Source organism: Protopterus annectens, chromosome 2.part0 (assembly GCF_019279795.1).
Source record: "Protopterus annectens isolate FY-2018-M chromosome 2.part0, PAN1.0, whole genome shotgun sequence".
Taxonomy (NCBI): Eukaryota; Metazoa; Chordata; order Ceratodontiformes; family Protopteridae; genus Protopterus; species Protopterus annectens.
Window position 1 is genome coordinate 475977232 of NC_056728.1, and position 15989 is coordinate 475993220.

The following is a 15989-nucleotide window of genomic DNA, read 5'->3' on the forward strand; positions in this document are numbered from 1 at the left end:
TGGAGGAAGATTTAGCAAGAATGAGATTAGTGGACATAGGGATGTAGTACATGGGCAGTTCAGTGGAGTTACAGGCTGGTGGGTCACCCATAGGGGTAAGAATTCACAAGACAAAAAGGAGATCAGAACTGGAAGTGAACAGAATCTCAGTGTGCTGGGTAAATGAACTGTGAGGTACAAAGAGAAGGGGGAGAAGAGGTAAATGTGTTTTCAGCTGCCCTTTGAAAGTGTAAATCTTCACAGTTATTAAAATGAGAGGTGAAGTATCACTGATTCAAGCAGGTATAGAAAGACCACCACATGATGAGTTTTGTATACAGAAGTGTTATCACTGGGTGTGGGGTGACTTTATGATAGACATAAGCATGTGTTAAATTTCCAAGGAAGCCAAACTCAAAGTTTATTTCTTTCTGTGTGATAATCTGGTTTAAGAAGGAATTATGTTGTTTACTTCAGTAAAGCTGGTTAAATAAGAGTGCCTCACCTCACCTGCAGAAATGATTTAAAGGCCTGAATGATCAGTCAGGAAATATTGTTCATTGTGAGATAACTGTGGCTGAGGCCATATCATACGAAATGAAAGTAACCAATGTTACAATGCTTAACAGGGTAGAAGGTAGTGGGGAATAATACATGGGGGTGATGATGATGATGATGTCCGCCATCTCCACAGTCCTACAACTGTGGGGGAAAGAGGATCATGTAATGGTGATACAAATATTCACACCTTCTACAATCCTGCAGTGCAACAGAAACAGTACAAAACACTACAAGGAGTCATGATTGATGACGAAAAACTCTCAAGAAAATGCTTCTTGATAAATGGTGTACTTCTCAAGGTCTGACACCAAAGACAGAGGACCTGATGGTGCAGAAAGGTCTGGTTCTCCCCAAAACTCAGGTTATTATGAACTGGGAAGAAAATGCTTTAACTCTGAACTTTTAATAACATATACTTGCAGTTTTTGCATCAAAGAGTTTCTGTACATAGTACAAAATTTACAGATGGCTGATTTTAATACCCAACATCTAAATCTACAGAAAGAAGAAAACTGCTTAAAGGCAGTCAGCGATACACAGTAATTTGACAGTAAATAGTGTAGTGATCTAGTGAAAATACTGTGTCAGTGTGTGTGCATGTGGGTGTGTGTGTGTGTGTTTGTTTGTTGGGGAAGGGTGTGACAGATTTTACCTAAGCTTAATCATATACGATGCCTGTGAACATGTCTTTAGATGTGACTGTGGAATAAATTAAACAAATAAACATAACCAGATCATTAATAAGGTCATTGTTACCAGTTATGCACTACTGTGTATCACTTATTTTATCTGAGTATTATGACCTATACATATTAGATTTTGATAATGCTGCCATCTGATAAACATACAAGTGTGTAATGTAGTTTGCACAAGTGGCTGGACTCATTTTAACATACCAGTGTGTAATGTAGTTTGCACAGGTAGCTGGACTCATAATAGCTTGTTTTGTGATGGCTTTGATATGGCTATACAGGATGGGAGGACGGGATAATGATATTAGGCAGTGGTTATGACGGTGCTAATAACACTGATCAGCAATGGTCAGTGATCAGAGTCCAGCATTTGTGGTACTAGGAAGTGTTTGACAAAAAAGAATAAATTTAGGTAAAGAAAAGAAAAGAATAGGTGCACGTGTGTGTGTGTGTGTGTGTGTGTGTGTGTGTGTGTGTGTGTGTGTGTGTGTGTGTGTGTGTGTGTGTGTGTGTGTTCAGGGACAGTAATGGAGAGTTGGCAAATGCTAAAAGTTAAGCTGTAGGCAGAAGCAATTCCTACTCAAGAGGTAATGGATTTATGGGCCAAAGGCAGTGCATTAAGCTTACTCATACAGTGTTATCAAATTCTCCAAGCTCTAAAGTAGCTTCTACCTTCAGTCCTACATGTGAACAATGGAAGCACATTGTGACACTGAACAAGTTAGTTACTTCCTTGCATTCTTAGAATGTCGAAGAAAACAAGCAAACAAGCATTTCTACACATTAGAGTTTACCTAATCACCATACTGAATAAAATATAATTAAAATATGTGAGGTTCAGAATTTGTGCAGTTTGGGTTTGTAGTGGACACTGATAATGATAAAGATATATGCAATACTAACAGTGACCTAGACGGGTAGGACAACCATCAGTCGGTCACTGAGGACACAGAACAAATGAAGATTAAAGAGTTGCACAGTTCCCAGAGACCAGGTTGATACAATATGTCCCCATCATCAGGATACTCATGTGTCTTGTAATGACAAGTGTTCCATAGATGAGATACTGAAAAAGGAGCAACCACATAGGAGAGTGCTAGAGGAAGGTGTATATTCAGTATAAAGCAGCCATCTTGGAAAAGCAGGAAAAGTTTGTTTGCAACAGCACAAATAGTACAGCTAATCCCACTGGCACTGGGCTAACTCAGCTAATGAGCTGTAAAACAAAATACCTTTCTCAGAAACAGTATAAAAATTAACTGCAATAAAGATATGGAAACAGGTCAAATAAGAGAATAGGAGAAGGCAGAATATGTAAGATGTGTGACACTTTAGGGTTTTTGGAGTGGGGATGGAGATTAGCAGAGCATAACAAAAAGTCCACATAGCAAGAATAAGCTCGTAATGAAAACAAACTGTGAGGAAATGTCACAGTGTGACATTACAGGATGCTTACTTCAGAAAGAATGAGATATATAAGAAAGCATGGAGTACTCCGAATTGTTTAATGTTACTCCAAGTATCAGTCGGAAAGAGCTCACTGACAGTGCAGCATTTGTGTGTACATCATTCAAAACCTTATGTTCAACATTCCTCGGTCTGAAAATATAAGTCAGCGACCTCTTACTGTCAACTCACAAAAACTTACATTTGTCAATAATCTGGAGGTAATATAGTGGGGTTTTGTTGCCAGGCACTACTACCTGTACATCATCAGCTTCAGGTCTTTGAAAAATTAACGAAATTGTGATGTCTGTAGAGGGTGTTTAGTGATCACCTCTATAACAAAAGTTACAAAATTAAATGTGTAGTATGATTCAGTGTTATAGGGCAAGATGGAACTTTCTGTCAACTGAATATACTATTATATGATGATTTACATCACAACAAAACATTTACTGAAAAATATTTATTAAAACAAAACAGAAGTTATAGTATCTGCAATGGGAAAATGAAATATGGACATTAGAACAAAGAATCTAATATGCGTTATGCATCTTCATTGCAGGGAAAAAGTAAACAGGTATGTATCTGGTATAATTTTTGTAGGTGAATCTTATACAATTTAAGATTTACAAAGACTAAGGAATTTTGTTTATTGTTTTGTGCTTAACCAGTCTGGTATAACCTGTTACACACTGTATAGCCTTGCTGTCTTCTAACAGCAAACAGTGTCTATTTTCTACCATGTTGGTTTGACTTGTATTGTCTAATGTTTTTTGTACTGTGCCTCCGGCCCAGGTTGTGAATGAAAAAGGGTCTTATACCAGCTCAATCACCTAGTTAGTAAATAAGTACATAAAAATATATAAAAAAATATTGAACTCTTCACACATATTTATTTCAGCTTTTCAATTGTATTAATTCTTAAGCAATTATTTTTACTAATGAGCACGGTTATTTTTAATTTCTAGAAATCTTCTGAAGCTGGGAGAGCTGCTGGAGAAACTGAGGGTAAGATTACTTCAGAATATATCACAAGCATGGCATTCTGCTAGACTTTGCAATAAAATATGGATCTTTACAGATACAAGACCACAAACCTACTTCCTAGTGTAATAATCATGGTGCAGACTTTTATCACCCTCTTATGATATTTCACCATGTCAAGAAATAATGCTGCAGTCTTCAACATCCTAGCACATTGTTTTTCCGTCATCTTGCAATGTTCTGTATTGTTTTCACTGTTTCACCATCCTACTACAATGTCTTTCTGTTGTATTACAAAGTTTCAATATGTTAGTGGAATGTTTCACCATCTTACTACATTAATAATAAAATGCGATATTTCACTAACCTAATGCTTTGTGTGTTGCCATCTTACTGCAGTGTTTCACTGTTACACTGTATTTCACCATCTTATTGTAGTGTTTTGTGATTGTGCTGTAGGGTTTCACCACCCTAATGCAATGTTTATACAGCATACAATAAATTATTGTACTGCAGTGTTTCACTATCTTGGTGAAATAAGCATGCATACTTCTCCGTATCATCATGTCTGTAAAAAGTGTTATAAAAGGTTCACTTCAGGAAAATTACAGGCATCACAACTAATGTCAGGAGCAACATCGGAACTGTAAAGTTACTCACTAAATATTGCACAAAGAAAAGTTCTTGGAGAAGCTGATTATAATGTTCTCAAAATACTCTGTATTCCCTTTACTGGTACTGTTATAGCTTCAGTGGTGCATTACACTGTACTTAATATGTGTGGGAGAATCTTTGGTCAGCAGCCTTATATTAATTTGCAATTACTGCTGCGTGAGTGCCTTCACTGACTGTTGTCGTAGTTATAATCAGTTGGGTTACTGTTGGGTATAGCCCATACTACTCCGCAAAGTGCAGGCTTATATTTATTTCTTGTTTATTGCTTCACTGCTCCCATAGGTATTCTGTGTCCTCTTGTTTATGTTCTTTGACTAGATTTATGACATCATTTGCATAATTCTGTCTTCTGCAATTGTAAATTTTGTTTATATAATTTCTATAATTCTGTCTGGTGTAATTTTGAACTTTTGTTTATAAAATTGTTATAATTCTACCTTGTGTAATTTTGTATTTTTGCTTTATGACCCAAGCCTTACATAAAAAAGGTCTTCGGAAGAGTATCAACCCATTTAACAAATTGTAACAAAAAAAAATGAAAATAAAAAATAATGAATGACCGTCATAGGTTCATAGGTTGGTACAAGGCTATTGGCCCGAGGGCCTATACAAGCTTAGCCATAACAATTCCCTGGCTATTTCTTCCCACACTATTTACTTCCCTGGACCCCTGTCTAGCAGGGTGACTGACGTGATCCCCGGGGTGAATTTCCTTTCTCCCATCCAGTCGTCAAGGTTCCTTTTGAAGAGGGCCAAAGAGGCGCTCTGCTTGACATGTATGGGCAGTCTATTCCAGAGTATGGGGAGTCTCTGGGTCAGGAACCTATCCCTCCAGCATGTTTTGTTCATTGTGATGATAAGGTTTAGATCCCTGGAGCGTGTGGCTCTGAGGGATTGGGATTTCTTTAAGTGTAGCATGATCAGCAGCTCTGGGTTTGACATGGCCTTGTATGTTAAGCAGAGATCGCCTCTGAGTAGATGATATGCGACAGAGTATAGCTGAAGGTTTTTAAGGCGGTCAGCGTAGGGCATCTGTTTTAGGACTGTTATTCTTTTAGTGAAGTATTTCTGCGGCCTTTCCAGTTGTTGCAGATGTCTTGAGAGATACATACCAAATGGGGCATTATATTCTATAATGGGTCTAATGAGGGATGAGTACAGTGGAACAATAACCTCTTTTTTTCTGGATGAAAAGCCCTTAGTGATGAGGTGTGCCACATAGAAAGATTTCCTGACTGTTGTGACAATGTGGTTATCGAAGGTGAGACCACTGTCCACCTGTGTCCCTAAGTCTCTTATCACACTTTCGGTGTTTAGTGTACTGCCACCTATGTGGTAATTCACAGGTACATGTTTTTCCCAAAGGGGATAACTAGACATTTCTTGGCATTGAGCTTGAGCCCATGGCTCTGGCACCAAGTATCTGTTTCTGTAAGGCCCTTTTGTAGCGTATCCACATCATTTGGGGATTCAATAATGGCTCCCAGTTTGCAGCTATGTGTGAACTTTGTTATCCAGAGTCCCTTAGTGTTGACCTGTACTTCAGAGAAGTAGATGCCAAACAAGAGCGGTCCCAGGACTGAACCCTGAGGTACTCCACTTGTCACTTGTCTGGAGATGGATTTGGAGTCGGCTACTTTTATAGTGTGGGTTCTGTCAGTAAGCCAGTTGGCAACCCATCGAGTGATGTAGGGAATTAATGCCCAGCTTAGTAAGTCTATCTATGATTCCAGAGTGGGGGATGGTATCAAAGGCCTTGGCGAGGTCCAGATACGCTCTGTGGACCGCCTTACCCTTGTCCACTGCTCTGGAGACTGATTCAAAGAAGTCAATCAGGTTCAGGAGACAAGATCGGCCCTTCACGAACCCAAACTGGGTGGGTTCCAGTGTTTGAAGGTTGCCAATGTCTTTGTTTATAAGTTCCATGATAATACGTTCCATGGCCTTGCAGATCAGGCTCATCAGACTGATGGGGCAGTAGTTGCCAGGATCCAAGTTGGATCCCCTCTTGTGGAGTGGGATAACTGCAGCCGTGCACCGCTCAGTGGGTGCGAAGCCTGAGGTGAGGCTATAATTAAACATGACACTTAGGTGAGGTGCCAGTTCATTTTGTAGTTCATGTAGTACACAGCCTGGGATGTCATCTGGTCCCATGGATGCTGTATTCTTAGCTTTGGATAGTGTGTTTTTTCCCTGTGTGGCCATTATTACCGGAATTTGGGAATCTTCCAGTATTGAGATGGGCCGTTTAGGGGTGAGAGGGGGAGTAAAGTTGGCACTGAATTGATCTGCTAGGATATTGGCAATATCCTTGGGATCAGTATATTTAATGCCGTTCTGTTGTAGCTCAGAGCAGATCTGAGTATCGCCATTTAGATTCAATGTTATAGAACAAAGAAAATGGTGAGCCAGCAAACTGTTGCCTGAAGCAAATTTTATTGAAACAACAAAAAGACAAACAGACCAGTTTCAGCTGGCATAAGAAACACAGCCTTCCTCAGTGCAAATTCAATCATCCCAATGTTATAGTTTAAATATACTTTGTACCCACTTGATTGGTTTATCCTAGAATTGTTCATTAAGACCCGGTGGAAATAATCCACCTAGTTTCACAATCCACTTCTTTTCTTTAGAATTTAAAAGTGAGTGCCAACCTGTTTTATTATGTTTGTTACCTCCTATAATGTCAATTACCATAATATAAAGCATTATGGACCTTATGGTTTTTAATATTACTAATGTGTTAAGAAATCCTAAGTCTGAGGGGACGTCAGGTTTGTCCAACATAAAAGGATCCACATGTGCACGTGGCCAAATATACCAACCAGTCAGTGCCGCAGTTAGCAAAAAAATGAATATCATAAACTGCAGCAGAATTCCGACTGGTGAATTGTTTGCTTTTACTTACTTTATCACAATTACTGCAATGGCCACATGGAAAACAACCAATCAAAGGTCCCCCTGTTAGTGTAGTCTGTATATATTGAGATAGCCTGTTATCATGTGGATGTTTATAATAGTTGAAACAATCACCCAAGTTCCTGCCCTTTCTGAATGAAAACAGACATCTATCAGGTATGATGTTGGATAATTCCGAATCATATTGTAAAATATTCCAAAGTCTGTGTACACTTTGCATTAAAGTATCTGAGTTCCTACCAAAAGTCATGGTGAACCTTATAGGTTGTGATACCATGGTGTTATGTTCTTTATAACGTAGCAGATCATCCCGCTTGAGTTTGTTAACCAGATTGCTTGCATGCAGAACATGCCCCATTTTCTTTTTTTGAATTTTATTTTTGAGCCGTGCAATTGCACTCGTGCAGGAGGTCTGGTTTTGATGCTACACATAGTTATAGAATGCCTTGTGGTTGTCTTTGGAATCTTTGGCAATTTTATTTTCGTAACTAGCTTTGGAGGATTTTATGAGGGATCTCAGCTTCTTACTGAGGCTGGTAAGGGAGTTTTTTTGCATCCTGGGATTTTCCTCTTTTCTGCAACAGTTTCTTCCTTTTGTTGTAAAGTTTGTTTATGGCAGAGGACCACCAGATTGGCTTCCTTTTTTGGAGCAGAGCATCTTGGTTCTATTTGGGATGGCACAATTCATGCATGAGTGGATGTGCTCATACAGTGCCTTAGTGTAGGATTCAGCAGTCAAACATTCAGTTCCCGTCTGCATGGGTGTCATGAAGTTTGTCACTTCTGTCTTAAGTAGCATGAAGTTGGCTTTGGAGAAGTTTTTTATGGAGGTTTCCTTACTGGGGGTGGGAGTGGGATGTGGATGTTAAGGGTGATTAGCTTATGGTCAGACCTGACCAACAAGGGGGTGACCATAGGTGTGGAGCATCAGTTTCCCATGTTGGTAATGACCAGGTCTAGGATATTGGAGCCCCTGGTGGGACTATAGATTAGTTGAGTATCTACTGCAGTAGCTCTAAACAATATGACCAGTGTACCAACCACTGGCATCAGTTTCTGCATTACTTTTCTCTCAGGTTGCCTGATAGTACCCCATGATCTCGGCTGAGCATTAAGCAGATAATAACAAGGGTATCACCATTCAGTTTTCCTTAATTCTTTCCTGACCCAGGTTGCATCAATCGTCCTTCTGATCAAAATACATAACCCTGTCTAAAGAGAAGATGCAACTACGGTTATGGAGGTCAGTACATATACTACCAAAGAGGATATGACTCCTGAAGTAGAGTATAGGGGTCAGCTGGTAAGAAAAACATATTAGTCTGCTGCAGTACAGAACGTAGAAGTTATTTTGCTGACTTTCTCAAATAATGTTTCTTAACTTTGGTGTATCTCTTGAAGTAGATCCAAACAATGTGAACAGAGATGGAGAAGCACAGAAATCTTCCTTGCAAATATTGTGCAAGAAGGCCACATACTTGACAAGATCCCTGATATAATGGGTCTTAATAATACAAAAAAGCTTACTGTATGGGTTATATACAGAAATTATACTTCTTAATCTAACTAGTGAATCCTTAGTCATTTTTCAGCCCTCACTGCCTTTCTGAATGGCAAAAAGTTAGACATCTCAACAAAATGATTGTGTTTCTCTCTATAATAGCAATTTGTCTGCAGAGTGTAGAGAATGAAAGGTTCTCTCATTCATCGTCTTCAAGATGGGATAGAGATCAAGAAGATTAAAGTGGTTTAAGTTAGTATCACTGATAACTTTAGGAATAAGCCTAATATTAGTTTTGAAGGTAACACTATCCTTGTGAAAAGTGATAAAGTGTACCATTGAGGATAAAACCTGCAGTTCAGAAATACAGAAGTATTATCAACCATGAATAACATTTTCCAAGACTGCCTTCTTAAATTGTAAGTAGTGCCAGTTCAAAGGAGAGTAAAGTAAGTTCCTTAATAACAGAATTTAGATCCCAAGAAAGAAATGGATCCTTAATAGGAGGTTTTAAATATAATGCCTCACTTAGAAACTATTTAATGGGTTCTCTCCTGGCAAACTGAAGAATATCCCAACCAACACAGAAAATGAAAATGGCAGACATACAAAACTTGCCATTAAAATAGGCTAGGCCTTCATCATCAAAATCATCCAGTAATGTGGCTTCAAAGCAGAAATGCAGAAAAGAGAAACACATCAAACACTGATGTTTCCTTGTTAGAAAACTTATTGAAATTATACTGGATTGGACAATCTAAACTGGCCGTAGGTGAGTGTGTGAGCAAGTGAGTGGTGCGAATGAACTACTATGGCAGAGCTAGCCCCCGGTGGTGTGAACCATGGCTCAAGATGATTGTCACTGCAGAAGTGACACCCCAACCCCATGTGCAAAATGGGAAAAAGGGTAGGATGGATGGATGAAAAATTGTTGACAGCTTCTAAAATCTATACATTATCTCTAGGCTTATCTTATATAGTAGCCACACTGGTGAATGTTTGAATAACACATGAAGATAAAGGAGCTTCTGGCTGGGATGGTGTATCTTCCACTCCTCATGTGTAAGTAGATAAGCAGGTCTTGTATCATTGAAAACTGAATTGAGTGATGAGAAATTAGGTCTCAACATAACAGTAAACAATCCTGCCTTGGCGTGGGGGGGACATGCTAATAACATTACAGTTGCAGCCTCTACTCTAGCTTTACCATAACCTCTGGGATAGAAAGGAGAGGGTTTACATTATCAGATGGGTCTCATAATAAACTGAAAACGCATCTTTCCTCTTGTTGCATTCCATCTGAAATCAGGAGTTAAACATTTATGTACTGGGTGTGTATAGAGAGCCAAAGAGATCTACAGTAATTCCAGTTTAACTTCTACCCATGGAAATGACTGGGTTGTCTGTTGAGGAACTTTGTCTAAAAACTGACCTCACTTGGAATATGCATATGATCTTCTTCACTGAGGGTCACTGTAACAATAATCATAACATTTGGGTTATATCCCACCACAGCTGTGTCTTCTCCCAAGCTTAATTGTAACTTTTTTCCTTGTATGGTTCAATGCAGGTCTTGATCTGGCATAGCCTGAGTCAGGTATGCATGTGGCTTCCTTATACGTTACATGTTGGTACATAGCCTTTTTAGTTAACACTGTTATGAGTGCTACATATATCCCATTCACCTATACAGACATAAAACTATGTAATTCTGCATAATAGTAATTAATTGGCTTTTTGGATAAGCTGACGTTTTCCAGGATTTCTAATCACCATGTTGCTGTGTAAACCAATAAATACATGTAAATGCAATACACAGATAACTGATTTTTATACTCAAAGGCTGGTACGTGACAATGCTGTGTAAAGTTCACACAGGCTACCAAGCTTCAAAGACAAAAGCCTTTGACATTTTTCTAGCTGAAAAAATACATACGTCTTTGAAGAAAGGAGTCTAAAAAGTAGTATTTATCTTGGCCTGCAAAGTCAGAGAAGGTTAAAAATATGGCAGAGAAGAGAACAATGCTCACTAAGAAAAAGGCCTAATTGCCCATAACATCATATTCCATGACTCTAGTGTCTGAGGGTGACAGATCTGTGTTGCCAACTCTCAAATTAGAGGAATATAAGTTGGTCAGTTTTATCACTGTTACTGCTACTGGAGAAATTTTCAGCCAACCTGCTTCAGATATCTGTTATTCAAAGAGATGATGCTTAAGGTAACAGAATTTGTAGAGAATTCCTTTTCTTTTTAAAGCATTCCAGGATTTTTTAAATAAAAATTCTAAGTATCACAGTTTCAGCCACCAGACCATATATGAGTGGATTTATTGAAGAAATTTAATAAAGCTTATCTTTATTTTAACTTAAAATCTGATCCTGGTTAATTTTGTAGCTTTACAGCTTCTGTAGCACCCCATGCATCTTCCATTCCATACCCTTTTCAACTAAAGGGGTTGTTTTATAGGGACAGTGGGGGAGGGTTATACCTCTAATACTTTGACAATCAGGGCTCATAACTAAGTTAGCTACCATGCTTTTCTAACAAAATTTTGACTTTGCTCAGATGCTAGAAAATATAAATAACCTAACAGATTTTAAGGAAAAGGATGATCTGCTTTTTAAGTTGAAGTTTGCAGTACCCATGGGAATTCAAGCACAGAACTATATTTACAATGCAGTTAATGTTACTCCCAGAGCGATACTGTCAAGAACCTGAGACTTTACCTCAGAATATCAAAGTTCAAATTCTGCTCAGATGGGAGGCTAGCATAATGGTTAAGGTATTTGCCTTACAGTCACAAGATGCAGGGTTTGATTCTCACATGGGGTAATTGCCTAGGCTTAAAATGGCCTACAAAGGCAGTTAGCCTAGTACTAGTCTATGATGTTTATGAGCCTATTAGTCCAAAACAACAATCGATTTACAGGAAGCTTTCTTGGTATATAGGAATCTTTCTGTTTGCTCCACGTAGCCTGGATCTCTTTAAATATTTAAAAGAAAATTAAAAGTTATTTACTTGCCATAACTTGATATCTTTGCTGTCCATTTTATTTTTTCTTCACAAATGGAGTCTAGGATCTAATCCTTGGATCCAACTCAGCCACATATACAAGACTTTGAATCCAAATTTCGAGCTCCATCCTCTACCCATAATGCTCTATCCCAGCCCCAACTCCTCAAATCGAGTTTGCTGCCTTACTGCCCACAGTGTTGTAGAGACAAAACAGACACAAGAAAAGATTGAGGCGCAAACCAGGAACATGAGGAGTCCAGTATCATGCAAAGATCCTTCTAGGAGTGACTGGGCTGGGGGATGGCTGGGAGGGAAGGTGAGGAAGAATGAAAATGGACAACACAGATGTCAAGTTATGGTAAGTACATAACTCCTAAATCTGATGTTCTTTTCATTCTTCCTCACGAATGGGTCAGAGTCCCCAGCTATATAAATCTGGGGAAGCCCTCAAGGAAGGACATGCCAGAGCACTGCTGAACCAAAAGAAGCTCTGCTTCTGGAGACAATGTCTAATTTGTAAAGAGTAACAAACATATGAGTCTTTGACAAAGTGGATACAGCGCAGATGTCAATAGAAGTTCTTGAGGAAAAGGCAGATGAAGTAGCCATACATCTAGTGGAATGAGGTCTAGGTGGACAAGGTAACTCCAAATCTGTCTGAAAATAAATCAGCAAAATACAATCAGTAATTAATTTGGCCAGAGTAATTTTGGAAACTGCCTGACCCAAGTGGTTAGGGGAAAAGTATGGCCAAAGTGTGTTCATATATACGTTTGCCATCACCAAATTCGCAAAAGATTATTTTAGACAATTGGAAGGTAGTTTTAGGTAATTCTAAACTTTCCAAAATTTTAGGTGATAGGCCTACTTTCACCTATAAGAAGATTGTTAATATCAAGATGATCTTGGAAAGGGGTTCTAGACATATTAGATCTATCCGTGGTTCCAATTTTGGTACTTATCCTTGTGGGACATGCAAACACTGTATTTATATTATGGGGACATCTACAGTAGTATTTAAGCATATGAATAAAGTGGTTGCAGGTAAAGGGCACTGTACTTGCAAAATTACTAATGTTGTGTATTCAGCTTTCTGCAACTCCTGTGAACTTTTTTATATTGGGAAGACCATTAGAGCTCTAAACAAATGTATATATGAACACACTTTGGCCATCCGTAAAAAAGATATATCAAATGCATTAGCTAGACACTCTGTTGTGTGCCCTAGCTTTAAGAAATTTTCATTTTTTGTATGAGAAAAGGTTAACGATGATGTATTCAGTCGGGATTTTAAAACTGTTATAAAGCCGAGAAGCCATTTGGCAGATTTTGTTAAAGGCTGACCAGCTTCCTGCTTTAAACGACATGATTAATATCAAATGTTTTTACAAGCACAAAGGCTTTAATTAAGTTTTTACATTCAATATTGTGATATATATATATATATATATATATATATATATATATATATATATATATATATATTGTTTGATGCATTCATTGGTTGAATTTTATCATGTGACTGTTTGAATATGGTATTTAAATGTAATAGCTGTTATGGGTGTGTTTCTGATGAAGTTCATTTTTATTAAATCGAACGAAAGCGCTAAGAAGGTTGTGTTGTCTGTTTTCTCCTCTCTACTGGCAGTTTTGTGTTCGTGTGCTGTGGAGTTATCTTTTTTGTACCAGCTTCTGAATTTCTTGAGCTGTGTATTCCCCTCTGACTGGGTGAAACATCAGGGAGTTTCTGTCTTTGGACAGGAGGTGGAAGGAAAAAGAGTATGTAGTATCCTCTGGATATGATTCTTAGCACCCATGCATTTTTTGTGGTATTTGTCCAGGCATCCGGATGCAAGAAAAAACACCCCCCGACTGCCACCACAGGTGGACAGTCAGGCAACACTTCAGAAGCATTGATAGGGCTATCAGAGAGGGATTCTCTTATGCCCTGGTTTTGCGGACCCTCTCTGCCTCTGGGGCAACATCTGCCATTGAAACCTCCTCATTTGCCTCTGGAGGAAGTTTCCCTGCACGAGTCCTGAAAAGGTCCCTGAGATTTCTGGAACCACCATATTTTCTTACCACCTTGCTGGTTCATAGAGAATGTACTTTGAGGGGGAGAAAACTTGATTCCAATGGCAGACAGGGTCTTTCCCTCCAGCTGGCTTTGGGTGAGCGTATTTTTCATTGATAGCCCAAATAAAGAGGATGAGAGAAAGAAACAGTAACTAAGAGATTTAAATAGCAAAATGTTATCTAAAGTTTAACAGTAAGTAGACAAAAAGTATAACTCTTAATGCTTGAGATTCAATCGTGTCTTGTCACAATGGTTGCAAACGAGATATGAGGAGTTGGAGATAGGATGCAGCATTATGGGTAGAGGGAGGAGCTTGAGATTTGGATCCAAAGTCTTGTATATGAGGCCGAGTTGGATCCAAGGATCAGATCCTAGACCCCATTCATGAGCAAGAATGAAAATGACAACATCAGATAAAAAAGTTTAAGAAAGAAAAGCACAAATTAATATTTTCCAGCCATTTCAACCTTGCTTGGAAATAATCCTTCTTCCAGAAAGTATTCACACAAGACCCCTCCAACAACTTCTTTCTGAACACCATAAAAAGGAAAAGTCTAAGCAAAAGGCACATTTTATGAATATTTTTATAGTCTCATATAATACCTACTGAATATTAGTAAGAAACAATGTAATATATTTTAATTGGTTAAAGTTTGTAATATTTCATTTTTTTCTATGGATTCTTTAGAGATTCTTCATAGAAGTGGATTATATCTATCTGGTCTGTTATTTGGAGTCTATACCATATTTATTGTTTTTTTAATATGGAAGTCTAAGAAACGTATTGCTTATTTTAAGTCTTCCTTAATAATTTATTCTTTAGAGTGAGTTGGACAAGCAACCCTTCATTGTAAGTTCTAGCTTTGGTTATGTATATTTTATATATTCTTAAATAAGCAGATTGCTAGCACTTTGTATAAATTTAGTCTGTGCATTTTCTTTCTTTCTTTCTTTTTTATCTATCTATCTATCTATCTATCTATCTATCTATCTATCTATCTATTTATCTATCTATCTATATGGGAATCCTTTAATTTTGCCAACTTGTCATTTAGTGGACAGCTGTTTTGCAGTCTTAATTTGGTCCCCAGTAAAGCTAGTGATACTTATGAGAAATTGCTGTAATACTGGAGTTGGGGAATATGGTCTTTCCTGGTATTGCGCAGTCTCACATGTTGATATATATTTAACTAAGACACACACATACGCACACACACACATATCTATGTATATATACATAATATATATATATATATATATATATATATATATATATATATATATATATATATATATATATATATATATAAAGAGAGTGGTAGGTCTATTAAATGCACTGAAGTCTAAACTTCTGTAGAATATATAGAGGTTTAGCATAGAACTAAAATATATAAAGAAGTATACTTTTTCCAGTGCAGTTAAGCAAAGTACTTGGTCCACACAAATTTTATGAAATGAAACTGAAAAACATATAGACTACATTTGTAAGAATCTAAAAGTCCCCATAAAATAAGGACTAAAAGGTATTCTCAGGTAAAAATACAGTGATTCCCTTCTGCGTTAGCAATAGGCAAGAATTATACCCACAATATAATAGTTGTTCTCAGGCAGAATGTCTTCTCCTCAGTGGATAAAGCCCTGACTATGACCCAGGTAACCCTGGTTTGACTAGTGACCCAGGTGACTGATTGTAATGGCCAGGTGGATGGGCAGTGCCTCTCCTAGGAGGAAGGGAAGAGTTTTCCTGACTAACTCTCCCTAATGCTCCAATGTTGTGATATGAATGTTTCACGAAGCACAAAAACAGAAGTCAGCACAGGAAAAGCATGCACGCGGCTGCCCAAGCCAGTTATGGCAGCTCCTGTCTCCACATGCATGTCTCCACATGCATGGGAGTGTGCATACGTGGACATAGTGAGAGAGTTAAGCAGTCCCTGAGGTGGTGCAGGTCTGCACATCACCACCTGGGGGAGTGGTTAAAGCTGTAACTAAAAATACTTTTCATCATTGGGATGCCTGTGACAGCATAAGCACCCCTAATGTCTACCCAGATTACAGCCCCCCCCCCCACCTCCCAGTACAAGCTTTTGCCATGGCATATCTGAAAGGACATCCTTTACTGCCTGAGAACACATATG

General features: G+C 38.3%; 1 protein-coding gene across 1 annotated transcript in view; it reads left to right on the top strand.

Annotated features, from left to right (window-relative positions):
* SNX32 (sorting nexin 32) overlaps positions 1–15989 on the top strand; it is a 463165-nt gene that overhangs the window by 310134 nt on the left and 137042 nt on the right. The window contains exon 7 of the mRNA XM_044060891.1: positions 3647–3686. Within this exon, the coding sequence (XP_043916826.1) occupies positions 3647–3686 (40 nt within the window). The remainder of the gene's footprint in view (positions 1–3646; positions 3687–15989) is intronic.